Raw genomic sequence first — 20,922 nt, 5'->3', positions numbered from 1 at the left:
ATATATATATATATATATATATATATATCAGGGTGCGTCAAAAAAATGTATACACATTGAACTGTTATAGACAATTAATTTCCCGTTCTACAAGGTTAAATTTCTGTGAGAAAGTAATGTTTGAGCTTTGAAGAGCGGAAGCAGATAATTAAGTGGTACTGGAAACTGGAGAATATGTAGCTGAAGTTCGAAGAGGCGTGAGTATGGTACAGAACCACCTTCAAGGTTAACAATTACACGTCTATGAGACAAACTCGAAATTCATGGAACAGTGTGTGATGTGCATAAAGGTCGATCAGGTCGACCTCGTACAGCTACAAGTGATGAGTCCACAACTGCGGTCTTTGAACTGTTTCAGCGTTCACCTCAAAAATCGTCAAGGCAAGGGGCACGTGAGAGTGATGTAAGTCCTAGTAGTGTGCTACGCTTTGAAGGTACTGTTACTGGAGAATCATACCTAATAATGCTTGCTGACTCCATATTCCCTGCCATTCGTGCATTATACGGTAATAATGAGTTTTATTTCCAACAAGATGGCGCCTTTTCCGCACTATCATAGGGACGTACGAGCATACCTGGATCACAATGTGCCAGGCCAGTGGATAGGACGCAGGGGACCAATCCAGTTTCCTGCACGCTCTCTAGACCTCTCGCTGCTGGATTTCTTCATATGGGGCACAGTTCAAGATGAGATGTACAAACATAAACCACGTCACTTGGACACACTGTGGAATGAGATTCAGGCGGTGGGGGCAGAAATCTCAGCGGACACGATGTACGGAATCAGTGTTGGTTTGTTTTCAGCAATGTATTGATGCTGAAGGTCACCAGTTTAAAAATTTTTCACATTTATTTTTCCAAATGCACATTAAGCTTTCCATGTCCAGAAATTTAGCATTGTAGAACGGGAAATAAACTGTCTATGACAGTTCAAAGTGCGAATACATTTTTTGACGCATATTATTGTGATATATTTTAAGTGCTACTAAATGTTTAGCATTTATTTACCTGGTTTTGAAGTTACAAATCTAAGCCAAGTTACAGAAAAACGACCACTAAGATCTATAATGATGTTTTCTCCTGTTAGGGAGGTGCATGTCGAATCATTGCCATCAGATAATATGTCAGTTATATCAATATTTGCTATGTCTGTTTTGGCTTCGTAAAATCTATTAACTGAAAAAGAAAAAAGCATTTACAATGATTATAAAATATTTTTTTTATGCATTTCTATTGTGCGTTTACCCCATTGGTTTTATTATTTTTATCTCGCTCATGCAAAATGAAGCCGAATTGTACTAACCTTAAAGGTTAAGTTAATTAATGAAAGAGCATAGGAAAGATATAGAATGTTTATTACAGGTGATAAAAGACGATAAACATATTTTAGTTATCGTATCCTAGAATTGAGTAAAAAGTTCACCAACTCCGCCTTTGTTGTCTCTTAAACAGCGCCACCGTCCGTGTGCTTTTCTTATAAACAGTTGCTTTACAAACTACCAATATTGTTATCCACTTAGCAGGCTCGACATCGCAAGTCTATAGGTAAAACACCACTGCTCTATAGGTAAGACACCACTGCTCTATAGGTAAAACACCACTGCTCTATAGGTAAAACACCACTGCTCTATAGGTAAAACACCACTGCTCTATAGGTAAAACACCACTGCTTTATAGGTAAAACACCACTGCTCTATAGGTAAGACACCACTGCTCTATAGGTAAGACACCACTGCTCTATAGGTAAGACACCACTGCTCTATAGGTAAAACACCACTGCTCTATAGGTAAGATACCACTGCTCTATAGGTAAGACACCACTGCTCTATAGGTAAGATACCACTGCTCTATAGGTAAGACACCACTGCTCTATAGGTAAGACACCACTGCTCTATAGGTAAAACACCACTGCTCTATAGGTAAGACACCACTGCTCTATAGGTAAGACACCACTGCTCTATAGGTAAAACACCACTGCTCTATAGGTAAGACACCACTGCTCTATAGGTAAAACACCACTGCTCTATAGGTAAGACACCACTGCTCTATAGGTAAAACACCACTGCTCTATAGGTAAGACACCACTGCTCTATAGGTAAAACACCACTGCTCTATAGGTAAGACACCACTGCTCTATAGGTAAGACACCACTGCTCTATAGGTAAGACACCACTGCTCTATAGGTAAAACACCACTGCTCTATAGGTAAAACACCACTGCTCTATAGGTAAAACACCACTGCTCTATAGGTAAAACACCACTGCTCTATAGGTAAAACACCACTGCTCTATAGGTAAGACACCACTGCTCTATAGGTAAAACACCACTGCTCTATAGGTAAAACACCACTGCTCTATAGGTAAGACACCACTGCTCTATAGGTAGGACACCACTGCTCTATAGGTAAAACACCACTGCTCTATAGGTAAGATACCACTGCTCTATAGGTAAGACACCACTGCTCTATAGTTAAAACACCACTGTTCTATAGGTAAGACACCACTGCTCTATAGGTAAAACACAACTGCCCTATAGGTAAGACACCACTGCTCTATAGGTAAAACACCACTGCTCTATAGGTAAAACACCACTGCTCTATAGGTAAGATACCACTGCTCTATAGGTAAAACACCACTGCTCTATAGGTAAAACACCACTGCTCTATAGGTAAAACACCACTGCTCTATAGGTAAGATACCACTGCTCTATAGGTAAAACACCACTGCTCTATAGGTAAGACACCACTGCTCTATAGGTAAGACACCACTGCTCTATAGGTAAGACACCACTGCTCTATAGGTAAGACACCACTGCTCTATAGGTAAGACACCACTGCTCTATAGGTAAGATACCACTGCTCTATAGGTAAAACACCACTGCTCTATAGGTAAGACACCTCTCTGCAGGTACTACACCTACATTCGGCAAATAAGACACCCACACTCTGCAGATACGAAACCTCCACTTTGCAGTTGTGACACCGTAACTTCACAGGTACAAAACTTCCCCTTTACAGGTATGACACCTCAATTCTACAGTTACAACACGTTTACTTTGCAGGTACAACACCTCCACTCTGCAGGTACGACACCTCAACTTTGCAGGTACGACACTTCTACTTTGCAGGTACGACACGTCAACTTTACAGGTACGACACGTCAACTTTACAGGTACGACACGTCAACTTTACAGGTACGACACGTCAACTTTACAGGTACGACACGTCAACTTTACAGGTACGACACTTCTACTTTACAGGTACGACACTTCAACTTTGCAGGTACGACACGTCAACTTTACAGGTACGACACCTCAACTTTGCAGGTACGACACGTCAACTTTACAGGTACGACACGTCAACTTTACAGGTACGACACGTCAACTTTACAGGTACGACACGTCAACTTTACAGGTACGACACGTCAACTTTACAGGTACGACACCTCAACTTTGCAGGTACGACACGTCAACTTTACAGGTACGACACGTCAACTTTACAGGTACGACACGTCAACTTTACAGGTACGACACGTCAACTTTACAGGTACGACACGTCGACTTTACAGGTACGACACGTCAACTTTGCAGGTACGACACGTCAACTTTACAGTTACGACACGTCAACTTTACAGGTACAAAATCTCCACCGAGCAGGTAAAACATCTCCACTCAGCAGGTACGACATTTCCACTCATCAGGTACGACATTTCCACTCAGCAGGTACGACATTTCCACTCAGCAGGTACGACATTTCCACTCAGCAGGTACGACATTTCCACTCAGCAGGTACGACATTTCCACTCAGCAGGTACGACACCTCAATTTTTCAGGTACTTAGCACTGGCAAAAACACCGGCCTTCAAGAAAAACACAACATTCACACGACACTGCAGTACATATCGGGATACGTAGGCTGTAGGCAATACGTCCGGAGGATATTCCAGCTACCCGTCGCCTCAGCGTGGCCCTCCGGTGGAAACATCCAGAGGTGGATCTGGACAGGCTAAGAACGAGTAGCGAACCAGGCCTTCTAGCAGGTCTCCCTGGGTGAGCTTTTGTTTTTTTATCTCACTCGGGGTGGGGATGGAACAAGTAACCTGCAACCCAGTCCAAAAAGTCAGCCACGCCGTTCCACAAAGGGGTCGTCATCAGTTCCGGATTGCTGGATTGGCAGCCCTTGCACGGAATAGTGGCGGTTACATTATAGGAATATGAGACAAGCTCCCCGCAGTTAGCGCTGTTCTCGGCCACTTATAGCGAGTGGACCCAGGACCGGGGACGGTGCGCTGTATACACGGCACGGCCCGGTCTTGCCCAGTCAACCGATATGGCCGCCTACCGTTGGGTGCCCTCAGACAGGACAGGGGTAAAGAGCCCCATGTCCAGGCCTGGTGGTTGGATAAAAGCCTTTCTAACCATCAACGGGATAATGGCGCCTCCGGCGCCGATTCCCTACTGGACTTCATCGAAGGTTGGCAATACGTAGGCTGACTTGCTAGCCAAGCTCGGCACAAAGCTGGACCCTGTGGACGAGCCACAGACATTTGAGCAGGCTCGGGCGAAACTGGGAAAACGGAACCACAGGAAGGGAAGTCTGACAAAACTTAAAAGGGCCCTCTAAATCGGACGAACGGTAGCAGCTGAACAGGGGAGACCAGGTGACAATTGCTAGGTACAGAACATATAAGTTTCCTGCAAGGCAGGAGTGGGGCGTAATAGAAGAGGCAATCGGCGCCGCAGATAACATCCGCCGAGCTATTGGAGCTGTCGTTTTCATGCAGTGGGCGCCTTCACATTGCGGCGTGAGGGGCAATGAAACGGCAGACGCCCTCGCAATGGCAGCCACACACCTCGAAGCACCAAGCACGTACTTACAAGCAACGGCACAAATCCGAGCACTCATTCATGAGAAGTGGTTAAAGTCCTGGGAGGAATCCGACAGAGCACGTGGTGTCTGGCAGCGCATGCGTCACCCTGATCGCGACGATCCATGGTGGCGACTGAGGAGGTCAGAGCAGACAATAGACAATAGTTGCGCAGTGCAGGACGGAACACTGTCCTATTGGGGCATACTTTGCCCGGTTCCGCACTAACTTTGACTCCCGATGCTGTCACTGTGGAGAGAGCGTCGAAACAGTGTCGCATGTCTTGTACGAGTGTCCCCAGCTCCGCGAGCTAAGGGGGGACTCGCCTGTGCAGTCACTCGACTTGTATGGTAGCTATGAGGCACTACGCCGGACGGCTAAGTTTCTTGCCAGAGCACTACGGGAGGACTAGTCCTTCCTGCTCTGATTTTTCAATAGGAGTTCATCTCAGGTACAGAACAGGACATTGTCCAATCGGTGCCTATTTTGCTAAATTTAAACCGAACTTTGATTCACGCTGTACACACTGACCAGGAAGACGTAGAAACGGTCAACCACACCTTTCACGAGCGTGCAATACAACATCCCAAAAATAGCCATTTGAGTGAAACGGAGAATGGTACGCATGGTGAGTTGGCCCTGTATGGTGACAGGAAAACTGCAACGAACTGCTGCTTTCCCTGTCCGTGTTATCAGAGAATTTAAGCTCTCAACAAGGTGCCATAGAACGATGAGAATTACACGGTACGACACTTCCATTTTGTAGGTATGACACCTGATCTCTAAAGCTACTGTAGGTACAACACCTTATTTCGGCAGGTACGACACCTCCACTCTTAATAATCATAATAATAATCTTTCTTGTCCATAAGGAAATTTGTCTTACAATTTGTGCATTACACCAAACAAAAAACATTATAACTATAAGAAACCAAAGTGTACATTCACACTAGACGCACTCATAATTTACATGTGACAAAGTTTATATCAGATTGTTCTTATTTAATGATTTGATTGCCAGGGGAACAAAAGAGAATTTTTGTGTCTGTTTGTCTTTGCTATCGGGGTCTTGTATTTTATGTATTGTGGTAAAATCACAAAATCCTGTCACAAAGGGTTATTCTTTATTTCGAGGATCTTGTTAGCTTTTTTATAAATGTTTGTCTTAAATAACTGTTTTTTTTTTTTTGCCAATGATTTTACCAGCTGCATTAAGGATTCTATCAAGGCAGTGATATTAACACTTAAAATATTGCAGATGTGAGCGTGATAAAAGATAGCCAAGGCCTTTTCGCTAACATTAAACGAGGACAGTTTTCTTAGTAATTGTAATCTTTGCTGCCCTTTTTGCTGATATAATCAGTATTTGCAGTAAAATTTAGTTTATTGTCTAGGATAGGTATAAAAAGGTTTGCACAATTTCAATAGTCTCTCCAGCTTCAGAAACAATATCATTTTCCTTCTTTTCCCAACGAAAATTGATTATTATTTCTTTTTTTTTCACATTTAATAATAAAAAATTATCTTTACAGTATTTTTCAATGTGTTCTATTTCTCTGAAATACTCATTTATGCACCAATGCAGTTATGCACCTTTACTTTTTTGACAGCGTAAGTAATATTTTACTGCGCATTGTGAATTTTTAAAAGTAGACTTGCAAGTTCATTTCATTAGACTCTAATTTAAAGATAATCTGTAACAAACATGTATACATATTACAAATTTAAAGTTTTATAATAGTGCTAGTCAAATTCCATTATTCCAAAATTTAAAATGCTCAGAAAGTTTATGAGAAGCGAGGATGATCGAATAATACTTCAATTCACTGCTAAGAATTACTAACTCCAGGTATAACTGTTATCGAAACGACTGCAGCATGAATGCACATATAGTATTAGGTTTATTTTGACAGCCATAGTTTTAATATAATTGTTTTGTATATATATGGCCTGCCTAAATTTTCCATTAAGATGTTTGCCCGTTTTAAAAAAGGTCTCCCTATATTGATTGAATTGAAATGAACTAAAGTTACAATAAACAAAAAATGTAAGATATAACATGACCAAATATTCCGAATAATTGTGCTATGCGTCTACCCAAATGTGTTGTTCATTTTCACTGTCAAGGGACACTTTATATTATTTTTGTTTTCCTGTACTTTACTCGCATATTCTCTTTCTCGTTCTCTCTCTTCTATCTCTCGTTCCTTTCTTTTTTCTCTCTTTCTTTCTCTTTTTTTCTCTCCCTTTCTTTCATTCTTTCACTTTCTCTATTTCTTTGTTCCTCTTTCTTTTACTATCTCTTTTCATTCTGTAATCATCTTCTTTTTTGAAGTAACGTCTGTATTATATAAGATAGTGCTATTAGAGCATGGAATGGTTTGTCTGAGCCAGCAAGGAAACCGGTGACTTGGCAGAATTTAAGTCATTGGTTAATGTGCAAACATTTTTTTTTAAAGTAACATCTGCATTATAAGATACAATTCTTATAAGATAAGATGCTTTCTTTAATGCATGATGCAAAATGGTGCTTGAGTTGCTGATCTTAGTTACGCTTCTGTGTTTCGGGGGGGGGGGGGGCGGGGGGCTGCTTGCTGCCGTCCTCCTTTAAGCAGGCTAAGTTATATTGCCCTTGGCATGCGGCCATTCACATGGCGGGATAGATGTCAAGGGACCAATCGTTAAAGTGGCTATGACTACAGTCCTCTAGCGTAACAACGAGCTATTGGTCTCGACTGACGGACGACTCGTTGCAATGTCACAGGCTTGTAGCCAGACCTATTTTAACGGTTATTCTCGGACTAACACTGCAACTGTTAAAAGTTAAGCAGTTTTGTTTTTTTTACATACTTTCGACAACTGCCTCCGGTAGAACTTGGAATTAGAGTTTTAGAATTTGATTTTTGGTCTTGCAACTGTATGTTAACAGTATGTTCTGTTGAAATTAAGTTAGCTAATACGATGATGACACTCGCTATGTCATTATCTTTTTATTTTTTAAAGTATCAAATTGGGCGAAACCACTTCGCTCTTTTACCAAAATAGGAATAGATTTTTTTACTTGTGTGTGGTCTTCTGTCAGTCGGTATGCATGTCTGTCTGTCTGTAACATTTAGTGGTCGAACAATAGAAAAGTTATAGAAAGTCATTTATCATGATAAAATGCAGAGTGTATAGTTAAGATACATTCCTCGTCCCATATGCTAGGACAAATTTGTACAAATACTCCTTCTCCCTAGTGCTATTAGAGCATGGAATGGGTTGCCTGAGCTAGCCAGGAAAACCAGTGACTTGGCTGAATTTAAGTCATAGGTTAATATGCATGACTAAATGCATGACGCGTAGGACGTAATCATCTTCTTTTTTGAAGTAACGTCTGTATTATATAAGAAGATAAGATTTATCGGCTCCTATTTATCTTCTGAATTGAACCGTTGTTATCCTTACATGACTTTTAAGACAAAACATAAATATGAGGGAGATTTTTCTAAAAATTCTCGAAACAGTCATAAATACAAAATACACACACACACAGATATATATATATATATATATATATATATATATATATATATATATATATATATATATATATATATATATATATATATATATATATATATATATACATCTATATTATAAAGTAGAATGTGAGGGGTATGTATGTATGTATGTATGTATGTATGTATGTATGTTACTTATAGACATCAAAACCGCTTGACCAATCTTGATAAAACTAGGCAGGAATGTTCCTTGGGTACCAACTTAGACCTTAGTGAATGTATTGTAGCCCTAAAACAAATGTAAGACCCTCAAAAAAAAATAAAGTTGTCCGACTCTATTACAGCTATAGTATTTTATGGATCTAGGCCATGTCTACAATGTTGACATAAGAAAAGATAGAAAGGATTTAGACCTAGATCTAATTTTAAGAAATACACTTTGCGCAGATAGTTTTTTACTTTGACACATGAAAATACAAGAAAAGATCCAATAATTTCATTATATAATAAAATTAATCTTCAATTTTGTGTTTCAAAAGCATTTTTTACATTAATTAGTTCCTTATATCTGTGATTACAGATTTCCTGACGAACATTCTTTCATTAGACAATACCGTAATGAATCGCGTACTAAAAATTAATTCGTTTAATTGTTTACTTTATAATCCCATCCCTAGATCTAAAACTCTAATTCAACTCTAAGATGATAAAACTTCTCTTCGCACAGATAGTTTTATACTTTAACACATAAACATATTAATTAAAGTCCATTCATTTCATATTTTGATCAAATAAACATTCAAATTTGTTTTCTAAAGCTACATTTGTTTACGAAAGCTGCGAAGCCGAGTTAAAGGCCTAGATCTATATTCATTCATGAATCGCGTACTAAAAATTATTTCGTTTTATTGTTACTTTATAATCCCATTCATTTAACAAAGCTATCGCTCTTTTCGTTTTTAATAGATAAGAATGTATCGACTTCGGGTAAACCCATTTTCGCAAACCTAATTTTATTTTCGTAGCGAAACAGAAATAACGTGAAAGGATCATTAGCTACGTTTAACATACATATAAATCCAATCCACTAGATTATTCAAAAGCATTTTTTACATAAATTAGTTCCTGATATCTACAGATTTCCTGGCGAACATTCTTTCATTAGACATTACCAAATGGTTACACATTAACACATCTCTCTTCTAAGGTCTGAGTCTATTCCTAGGCCTAGGTCTAAAACTCTTACTGAACTCTAAGAAGATAAAACTTCTTTTCGCAAAGATAGTTTTATGCTTTAACACATAAACATACTAATTATTGTCCATTCATTTGATATTTTAATCAAATTAACATTCAAATGTGTTTTTCTAAAGCATTTTTAATACTTTCGTTCGCTGTTCGCTAAAGCTGCGTAGCCGTGTTGAGATAGGCCTATATTCATTCATGAAAAAAAGGTCACGCATGCGCAGGACAGAACTCTAGATTAGTGTAGATTTAGATCTACGTCTACCTCAAGATCTACTTTATACTTTATACACATGAACATACAAAATTTAGTCTATTCATCTCAAATTTTAATCAAATATATGTAGGCCTACAAGCAAATGTTTTAATTTGAAAAAAAAATGGATTTAAGCCTATTAGCTATTTTGATTTGATAGCTTCATTCACACAATTTTTACATTGACACATTCGCTTTACTTATTACATTATTATTTCGTATAATTGTTTACAAAACACTCTCAGTGACTATATCGAAAGTAATGCGCAAATAAAGACCCGCGGGTCGTGGGTAACATATGTCTAGTATATCTATATTATAAAGTAGAATGTGAGGGGTATGTATGTATGTATGTATGTATGTATGTATGTTACTTATAGACATCAAAACCGCTTGACCAATCTTGATAAAACTAGGCAGTAATGTTCCTTGGGTACCAACTTAGACCGTAGTGTATGTATTGTAGCCCTAAAACAAACTTAAGACCCTCAAAAAAAATAAAGTTGTCCGACTCTATTACAGCTATAGTATTTTATGGATCTAGGCCATGTCTACAATGTTGACATGAGAAAAGATAGAAAGGATTTAGACCTAGATCTAATTTTAAGAAATACACTTTGCGCAGATAGTTTTTTACTTTGACACATGAAAATACAAAAGAAGATCCAATAATTTCATTATATAATAAAATTAACCTTCAATTTTGTGTTTCAAAAGCATTTTTTACATTAATTAGTTCCTTATATCTGTGACTACAGATTTCCTGACGAACATTCTTTCATTAGACAATTCCGTAATGAATCGCGTACTAAAAATTAATTCGTTTAATTGTTTACTTTATAATCCCATCCCTAGATCTAAAACTCTAATTCAACTCTAAGATGATAAAACTTCTCTTCGCACAGATAGTTTTATACTTTAACACATAAACATATTAATTAAAGTCCATTCATTTCATATTTTGATCAAATAAACATTCAAATTTGGTTTTCTAAAGCTACATTCGTTTACGAAATCTGCGAAGCCGAGTTGAGATAGGCCTAGATCTATATTCATTCATGAATCGCGTACTAAACATTATTTCGTTTAATTGTTCACTTTATAATCCCATTCATTTAACAAAGCTATCGCTCTTTTCGTTTTTAATAGATAAGAATGTATTGACTTCCTTCGGGTAAACCCATTTTCTCAAAACTAATTTTATTTTCGTAGCGAAACAGAAATAACGTGAAAGGATCATTAGCTACGTTTAACATACATCTAAATCCAATCCACTAGATTATCCAAAAGCATTTTTTACATAAATTAGTTCCTGATATCTACAGATTTCCTGGCGAACATTCTTTCATTAGACATTACCAAATGGTTACACATTAACACATCTCTCTTCTGAGGTCTGAGTCTATTCCTAGGCCTAGGTCTAAAACTCTTACTGAACTCTAAGATGATAAAACTTCTTTTCGCAAAGATAGTTTTATGCTTTAACACATAAACATACTAATTATTGTCCATTCATTTCATATTTTAATCAAATTAACATTCAAATTTGTTTTTCTAAAGCATTTTTAATACATTCGTTCGCTGTTCGCTAAAGCTGCGTAGCCGTGTTGAGATAAGCCTATATAAATTCATTCATGAAAAAAGGTCACGCATGCGCAGCACAGAACTCTAGATTAGTGTAGATTTAGATCTACGTCTACCTCAAGATCTACTTTATACTTTATACACATGAACATACAAAATTTAGTCTATTCATCTCAAATTTTAATCAAATATATGTAGGCCTACAAGCAAATGTTTTAATTTGAAAAAAAAATGGATTTAATTAAGCCTATTAGCTATTTTGATTTGATAGTTTCATTCACACTATTTTTACATTGACACATTCGCTTTACTTATTACATTATTATTTCGTTTAATTGTTTACAAAACACTCTCAGTGACTATATCGACAGTAATGCGCAAATAAAGACCCGCGGGTCGCGGGTAACATATGTCTAGTATATATATATATATATATATATATATAGAGAGAGAGAGAGAGAGATACATAGCTACATAGATAGATATGTAGATATATACCATATGTATTACTATGTCTTTTATTTTCTGTTGCATTAGCTGCTAACATAAACAATAATTATTTTTCAATGCTTATATCATTTTAATCTGTCTGGAAAAAAAAAACATTGTACACAGCGTTTCCCAAGCTCATTCTATTGATAAGCTGAAACTTTAAATAATTTTTTTATTGGCAAAGACATAGGCAATGTCGCAACCCTCTGTTTGCCGATTAGTTTAGATTGTGTGTGGGCGATTGCATTCATGCACGCCAGCAAGATTTTTTTTTGCAGCAAGTGCAAGGTGCCTACTATTGCTCAAAGTCGCAGCTTTAACTTGTTTTATTACAGATAGTATCAAAAGAAAGAACTGGTTCCGTTTCGCCCCCGAACCTAAGTGATGTTTAGTTCCCTGTAACTACTTGTTCAATGAAATAAATGAAAAACTAACATGTGAACATATTATCCACTGTACACGTTGGTAAGTTTATCGGATTGGTGACATGTTTGTGGGGACTTTATTACAACCCCCCCCCCCCGTGCAATGAGTGGACTCTCGTCTACCCGTGGGCATCCCCACGGGAGCCCTGTGTTGCTACCCATTTAGCCTAGCCACTTCCTCAAATGGCCGTTTCCACGCGGGCGCCACGATGAGGCAGGGCAACGTCCTCAAAGTGACCGTTACATAAATGGCGGGTCCCGCACAGTTAGCTTGGTACATTGAAGGAAAATGGCAGAAGTCCCCGGTGCATTCTCGGCCTTCGGCCGTGTATCTAGCCCACGTGTCGGGGGTCAAACGCAACGGTCAACAGCAATGCCTTACATAGGCATTGTCTAGGGTCTCTCTCAAACAGAACTGTGTGTTCACACAGGTTTTTTCTTTTTTTACTGTTTGGCGTCCAAACATGTTTTTTTTTCAAACTTAGAGCTCGAAGAGCCTTCGGCTCAGCTCTTAGACATCAACAAGGTAAGTTTATCCGTGCACCCCGTGCATCCCCAAACAAAAAAAAATGCAAACGCTACCAAAACTGTTGATAGGCACTGTTGGATGTTGGATATGTGCACTACTGTATAGCTGGGACAACCCTGAGATAAACGCTTATATGGCAGTTCTGATATTCTTCTTTAAGTTTCTTCTCTTGCATCATTGTAGGGTGTAGACAAAAAAGTTTGAACTGAGCAGTATTATTGCTTGAAAAGCGAGAATTAATAAAGAAATTAACAAATCAAGATTAGGAGTGTATTAATTCAAAATCCAGACATGTGTTTTTTTGATCGGTGTGTCTGTCGACTGCAAATTCTTGGCAACAGCAACAAGTTTGTCTGCTAGCAGTGTCACCTTATTCAGGATATCATCACTGAAGTGTTTCTCAGCATGGTCAAGTTGTTTTTCATTATGTCATTAATGTGACTGCTAATGTGCTGTTCAGTTGTGTTAAGCGACCGCTTGTGCTAAGATTGACAGACTGCAACCTTACCAACACTAGTTCAAGAACAGATGAATAATTAACGATAATTAAGTGACAAATCAGAAACACGTGAGCAGCAGGTACTGATTACACGTATGCAGTTGGTAAGGTTTCACTTACAGCCGTTGTTTTAAAATACGCCAAAGTATCAAAGATCTTAAAATTATGACTTAAAGACTAAGACTAAGACTGCTTTATTGATCCTTACACAGCTGGGTTTGCGTAGTCATGTACAACACTGCATTATATTCTTTACCTTTTGAATCGAAGACATTGCTTTTAGTTCTCTTTTTTTTTCTTTTTTTTTTTTTTCTTTTTGCTACATAACAGCTGACTAATGGACGAACCATAGAGGGAGGCATCTGATTTTGCGTACTAACGAAACTTTTCTTTGTATTTTTTGAACCACTAAAAGTATACAACACCAATTTGACATTGCTATTTTTTAAAGTACGTTATAATTTTAGACGCAAATTCAAAACACTACTGAATATTTTAGATATTATTTCAATAGAAAATACACAATTCATAATTTATTAAAAATCCAATATGTAACTTACAGTATTGACATTTGTAACTAAATGTCAGAAAATTACAGGTATTACATTCGCCTTCAGTGTTACATGAATAGTCATCACAGTGACACATGTCTTTGCAATTCGCGCCAAACATGCCTTGAGGACATTGTGCTAAGATATGAAACGAATTTTTTTTTCTTAATTTATTTTCTTAATAATTAAACCTTGTAATTTTAAAAGAAAAGTAAAATAATAAGTCTGCATAGCAGTGGCGTAGCTAGGGTGGGTGAAGATGGGCGAGAATTTGAAAATCCACCTGGCCCCCAGTTGAAAAATGGCCCCCCAAAAGATTGTTCGACATTGTTTTTTTTTTTTGAATTAAATATTCAATATAATGCAAAGTGCAGGGTCCCCCAAAGAGTTCTAACCCCAAATAATGACAAATTCCTAGCTACGCTACTGCACTCGAGATGTTAAATGTCAAAGAGAGAATAAGAGAGAATTATGTAGACGATAAAAAATTATACTCACCAAATATTTGATTAACTTGAATAAGAAAATAAATTACTGGAAATACAACGTGTGTATTGGAATTAGATTGATACAAAGGCACAATAACAATTAATGATTTGAAATAGGTAAAGATGACGACGAATAGCATTTTCTTATCTTTGTTATTACATAGGCTATATAGAACTCTTACTCTCATGCTTCAATTTAAAATATATTGTTGTAACTCTAGGGTAGGCACTCAACGAAAAGGCATGCAATTCAACACAGTTTAACAGGAAATAAATACGTGTGTTTATTCACTAGGGTAAACACATAACATCCTTCAGCTTCCTCAGAGTCTTACTACTAAGTATACCAGTCCTTTGCTACTTAACCCGAATGTGGACCAACGACAGCCTTCCCCGCTTCGCTCCAGGTTCCTACAACAACCTTCAGGCAGCACAAAAGTTGGCCTCTTAGTTTCCCAAACATTCAGACTCTTCACAATCCCTGATGAACTGTTATTCTCTCCGTTCTAGTCTCTTCCTGTTTACGTTCACTAGTGCGCTAGTGCTCATCTCAAGCACTGGTGCAAGGCAGGGTTACAACACTACCCCCACCTTAGTCTTTTCGTCCCGAAAAGAAATATGTTCACGGTTGGTCAGTGCAGGTGGAGGTCGGTCAGTGGGAGTCACAGATTGAATGGAGCGTGCTCCCCACAAAGCCATCCACACTGCTCTCTGCAGGTGCCGCTTTCTCCTTCTCCAGTTGATCTGCCTTTGGTTAAGAGGACGTCGTTTTCGTTGTCTGGAGTTTCTCTCAGTACGCACCGACGTCAGCTTCATGACAGGAAGAGAGGCAGTGGATGTCATGGCGGTGGTTATCAAGACCATTGGTCTTACACGTTGCTCCAGCACGCTTTCTCGATGCACCATAGGCCCCCAGGAGGCCAGGTTGTCAAACACAGCATAATCTTCAAGCGTGTCTGGAAGGCGTGTCTGTGGGGCACGTGGGCAACGTCCTATGTGCACAGGTTCATCTGCTGCACCAACATCAGCGCTTCTCTTGCTGCTACTGTTATCAGGACAAACGTCGGTTTGGTCAAGACTTTGTTGGCAGGTCTTCCGGTGATCATACTCTCCCCTCGAGGCGGCCCCGTCAGCACAGTTCTTATTGAACGTCTGGGTGCAGGCAGGAATCACGATGACATGATTAGATCTGTGCTCAGCGCTGTCACAACAAATGTCAGGATTCTTGTCGTAGGAGCCAAGCTTGCACGGCTCGCCATTACAGTCATAGACAACACTACCATAAACGGCGTCTCCGTTGAGTAGCGGATTGTTTATACCTGTCGACATGGTAGCTATCTGGTGATCGTTCTTGTTCATCACGGTATCAAACGATTCATCAGTCTCGTTCAGCGAGGTAATGATACCTATCTGTTTAATCATGGTACAGATCTGCTCGTTGACCTCTTTCAGCACGGCACTCATGACCTCTCTGATATCTGGTTCTACCTCAAACAGGTAGGTCTCGGGATCCTCCCCTTCATCAACCAGGTTCTGTCTAAGACTGGCTCTCATCTTCTCTTTGTCACAGAAGATCCTCAGCTCCCTATATCGGAGCAACTCTAGGGTAGGCACTCAACGAAAAGGCATGCACTTCAACACAGTTTAACAGGAAATAAATACGTGTGTTTATTCACTAGGGTAAACACATAACATCCTTTAGCTTCCTCAGAGTCTTACTACTAAGTATATCAGTCCTTTGCTACTTAACCCGAATGTGGACCAACGACAGCCTTCCCCGCTTTGCTCCAGGTTCCTACAACAACCTTCAGGCAGCACAAAAGTTGGCCTCTTAGTTTCCCAAACATTCAGACTCTTCACAATCCCTGATGCACTGTTCTTCTCTCCATTCTAGTGTCTTCCTGTTTACGTTCACTAGTGCGCTAGTGCGCACCTCAAGCACTGGTGCAAGGCAGGGTTACAACAATATGTTTACTGTGCTTGGTAAGTAGCTGTAATGCTATGTAACCGCCTAAATAAAAGCTAAATGAATAAGACATAGAAAGTTTCGTGAAAGCAAGACAAATATAAAGCTTGCATATTTCATCTTCTTTTATAAACACAAGCATTTATTTCTATGAATATGTGCAAAGATTTGATAACGGTTTCACCTAATTAACAACACCATTCTCCCATTAATAATTATATACCAACAGCAACATTTTCTGATTACAAACAAAAATGTTATTGGAGTGAAAATCATAACAGTGTAGAATGTACAAATGTGAAAATAAACAATTCTGTCAGAAAGTAGAAAAGAAAATACGATAATAAAAAGTTGGGCAGCTTTAATAAGATTTGCACCAAAGTGATTTATATATATATTTCGAAAAAAAAAAAGTGCATAATCGTAGTTATAAAATGTAAACCGATAAACTTGAAACGATTTTAAAGCTCGTGACGTTTACTTTATAAAAAGTGAAATCGAAATACCGCTCCCACCATGCTAATATACTCTTAAATACAATTAGAAATCGATAAATGACTAGATCGATTTACAAAATACACACAGGCTTTTATTCCACCATATTAGATAACGAACAGCAACACACACTTCCTAATCAGCTAAGGGAACTAACTCTCACACAACATTATATAATATATCAACAAGTCTTATAATTAATAAAAAGTTAACAAAAATTCAAAATGTCGACAAAAATTGTAAAAAAAAAAGACTATTGAAAAATCAAAATACTAGACAAATAACAAAGCATTAAACTGAAAAGCAATTTCACCTTGTTTAGAACAATAGAATAATGTGCGTTCTTGGTTAATGTCTCTTAACTAATAGAAACAAGGTGACACAAGAAAACGTAGACATTACAAGCCATGAAACTTATATCAAAAAGAATTTTTATATTTGAATAGAGTATCACCGTTTTTTAAATCACACGAAATAATATAATAAATACTTTAAAAAAAAAACAACATCGAATGTAATTGTAGCAATTAGTTTTGATCAGGCATGTAATTCAATTTTGAACAGATCTAAACTAGCCCTATTTCATGCTTTTAGCTTTCTTGATGTGCTATGATTGTATCACATGTCTGGACCAGTGGAGAAAAGGTGGAGGGGGAGGGGAAATAGGCTTTATTTTGCATGTTACCGTTGTCGCTTTTTAAGGCCAAAAAAAACAACAACAAAACAAACAACAACAACAAAAGCATGTTCCATACGGCTCAAACATCCTCATGAAGACTAATTTAACTTATGCCACAACATCTGTTAAGTACGATTTATTTCCCTTGTTGGATACAAAACAAAATAACTTACTACCAATACTTAATTAGTGTTTAATTTTTTTTTTTATAAATTGATTCTGTTTTTTTTTTTTTTAGGGTACAAAAAATTAATTTGCAAACTTTCAACTTTATTCGAAATTGGGTGTGGGGAAAATAAAATGTAATTCCTATTTTTACTAGACAAAGAGACAAGAGTGAGATGATATAGCCTTGTAATACAAACACTTCAGGGCAGACACAAGGCTATAAAGCAGATTATATCGCACCTCATCTTAAAGACCCTTTTCACTTGGGGAGGGGGGGGGCAGTCTTATTTCTTGTGGAGGAAGTAAACAACCTGTCCACGAAACTGGAACACTTATTTAGATCGTGTTTGATATTTAGTTCACGTTTTTGCTCATATCCATTTTGCTAACAAAAGTGCAATTATTAATAATCCAAATGTGGAGAAATGTAGTATCTGATTTATTATTGCATCTACTTGCTTATTTCGCATGTTTTAACATTAACTACAATTTAAAAAAAATTTTTTTTTTTTTTTTTTGTTTTTTTTGTTATCAATATGTTAATTTTAGTTCAAGAGTGATTTTAATAATTACATTGTTTTTACCCCACTGGTTTTTGTACACTACTTTTACACTTATACGAAATTAGTTGTTTTGGCATGATCTGTTGATAAAAACGTCCAATATACAAGTTAATAATGAAATATAAAAAACTAATTTCAACAAGGTTACAAAGACCGTCAAAATCTGACCCCGAAGTGAAGTGATCCATAGTTGCTTCGCGACCGAAGGGGGCCATATATATATATATATAACTAAAAGTATTTGAAAAGTATTACTTTATACTTTATTTAATTTGTTTGAATGTAAATCAAATCACTAAATTAAAAAAATGTAATTAGAAATACAATTTAATTTATTTTTATTATCTACGACTGTTCAACAAAACCTGTTTTAAAACGTATTCAATAAAATATTTATTACATTATGTTTCTGTTTTATACATACCACAAAGATTCGATACAAAGTCCATGGCTATATTTGTCGTCAGGGAGATATATTACCTTCGTCCTGTTTAAGAGATAAGGTAAATACTATATGTATAGTAACTTTGTTTATATAGGGGGTTCGTATATGGACTCGATGAATAATTTTATCGCGCTTAAATGATTTTAACGCGATTGGTTAGTTATCATTAGCTCTTAATTAGAGCGTGACGATTGACAAATGAAGCTACCTCTTTGTGGCATAAAACTTTAAAACTGATTCTGAAACAGAAGTATTTGAAGCTTTTCAGTACTAGATATCAGGATAATAATCAACAAAAGAGCTTGTACATTTAGTGACATAATAGAAGAACTCAAAGTTGTTATTTGTTATTAACAAAATTGACAGAAAACTAAACAGAATATATATATATATGGTGACCATATATGTATATATGGTGACAGGTCATTTCATCCCCGGTCACTTTATCCCCGGTCATTTCATCCCCCGGTCATTTCATCCCAAATTAAATATTTTTCTTTTTTTTCATTGTTTAATTGTGCTATTATGGCTTTGATTTTAAGTCCTCATTTCATCTAATATATCAATATGCTTATGTAGAAAGCTTTTTGACATTTTTTGACTTCTAACTAACGCGTTTATAGTGTTTCCTCTTCCACTTTGCATTCTTGATAAGAAATTTTATAGAGTAATACTGGGTGTGTACTTAGCTATTGCGCTTCTATTGGATGTGGGGGTTGTAATTTTATAATATTATCCTGTGCATGACGTAATATTGAAAGGCCAAGGTGTAGTGCAAGTAGTGGAAATCTTTTGAGAGATAGAAGTGCCGTTACAATAATTATGACCATTCCTCTGGCCAAGGTGTGGTGGAAGTACGACCATGTTTCACTTTATTTTATTTTTCAATCGCTCTTTTTTGAAATTGAGTGCGTCATTTTTAGCCTTGAAATAAGGTGAAATGACCAGGGGTGAAATGACCAGTTTATGAAATGACCAGGGATGAAATGATCGGGGATGAAATGACCGGGAACCATATATATATATATATATATATATATATATATATATATATATATATATATATATATATATATATATATATATATATATATATATATATATATAAATATATATATATTTACCTTTACCCCTTTACCTATTCCTTAGTCTGTTGGACCGTTGGGGCACAGGGCAAGATTTGTTGACCGTCTTTCTCCATTCCTCCCTTTTTTTTGCCTTGTTTAGAACCTCTCTCAATGGCAGGCCTGTCCATTCTTTAATGTTGAAAATATGTATGTATGTACCTTTGTGAGATCTCGCCAACTCTTGTTTAGAAGCTTCTTTCCAATATTCCGGTATCGGCAAAATGGCGTCTTAAATCCCCTGTAGTTCTAGATAAACCGTATTTAATTTCATCTGTCAAACTGCCGAAACGTGAGGCTCAGAAATTTTGATTATTTCCGGTCGAATTTCCAACTGGGTGGGACATTTTTTCCCCCCGTTCTTGTCGAATTTCCCACTCAGTTGGCTATAAAAAGTAGGATCGAATTTAAGTTGAATATCACACTTTTTGTTCCACTTCCTGATTCCTAAAATTTAAATTTCTATTTTATAAAGCACAAACTAAATGATAATCGTAAAATTATTCTAAAAAATAAATAAAATAGCTTCACCAAGATCGTTTTTCACAGCGTCAGAGGCGGTGCGGGGTGAGGCAGGGGGATCCGACCAGAGACTTAAAATAAAATACATCATTTCATAGCTAACTTCTCAAACAGAAAGACTAAAGACTGCATTGATTGCAGAACCAGAAAAACACCAGAAGTGGGTGTAAGACAGTATTATAGTGTGAAATTTACTCTTAGTTTGTCTGTTACGTATCCCTGGAGTGCACCCCCCGGGAGCGCTTCAAAAAGTACCATCCACAAATAAATGTTCAAAAATAAACATTTAAACATTATGTTTGGAACATTTTTTATTGTTATAAATAAAATTTTACATAAAGATTAACTGGATGTCTGTTGTATTAGATTTTTCTGCTTTCTTGCAAAATATTATGAATCAGCTAGAATTTAATTCAGACCTGGCTGCCAACTCCTCAAAAAATATAATAGACTGGTAAGGGTTAAAGTTTAAAAATATAATAAATTTTTAAACAGGTTACATCACTCTCTCGTATTGAAGGCA

The 20,922-nt window shown here is 37.2% G+C and overlaps 1 protein-coding gene across 9 annotated transcripts in view; it reads right to left on the bottom strand.

The window, feature by feature from the left end:
• Positions 1 to 20,621, bottom strand: part of LOC106076126 (multiple epidermal growth factor-like domains protein 10) — a 219,373-nt gene extending 198,752 nt beyond the window's left edge. For 3 of the 9 annotated variants that reach the window (XR_008777896.1, XR_008777897.1, XR_008777898.1), the window contains exons 1-5: positions 19,878 to 20,308; positions 18,733 to 18,795; positions 14,448 to 14,483; positions 13,959 to 14,087; positions 1,009 to 1,176 (exon numbers count right to left, since the gene is read on the bottom strand). Coding sequence is in view for 6 of the 9 variants with exons in the window: in XM_056029078.1 (XP_055885053.1) it covers positions 1,009 to 1,176; positions 13,959 to 14,087; positions 14,448 to 14,483; positions 18,733 to 18,757 (358 nt within the window). In the remaining 3 variants the exon portion in view is untranslated. Of the gene's footprint in view, positions 1 to 1,008; positions 1,177 to 13,958; positions 14,088 to 14,447; positions 14,484 to 18,732; positions 18,796 to 19,877 lie in introns of all 9 variants that reach the window. The other 6 variants (XM_056029080.1, XM_056029081.1, XM_056029078.1 and 3 more) reach the window with 5 other exon arrangements.
• Between the last annotated feature and the right edge of the window lie 301 nt (positions 20,622 to 20,922).

Source organism: Biomphalaria glabrata, chromosome 5 (assembly GCF_947242115.1).
Source record: "Biomphalaria glabrata chromosome 5, xgBioGlab47.1, whole genome shotgun sequence".
Taxonomy (NCBI): Eukaryota; Metazoa; Mollusca; class Gastropoda; family Planorbidae; genus Biomphalaria; species Biomphalaria glabrata.
This window is presented reverse-complemented; position numbering and strand designations above follow the sequence as displayed.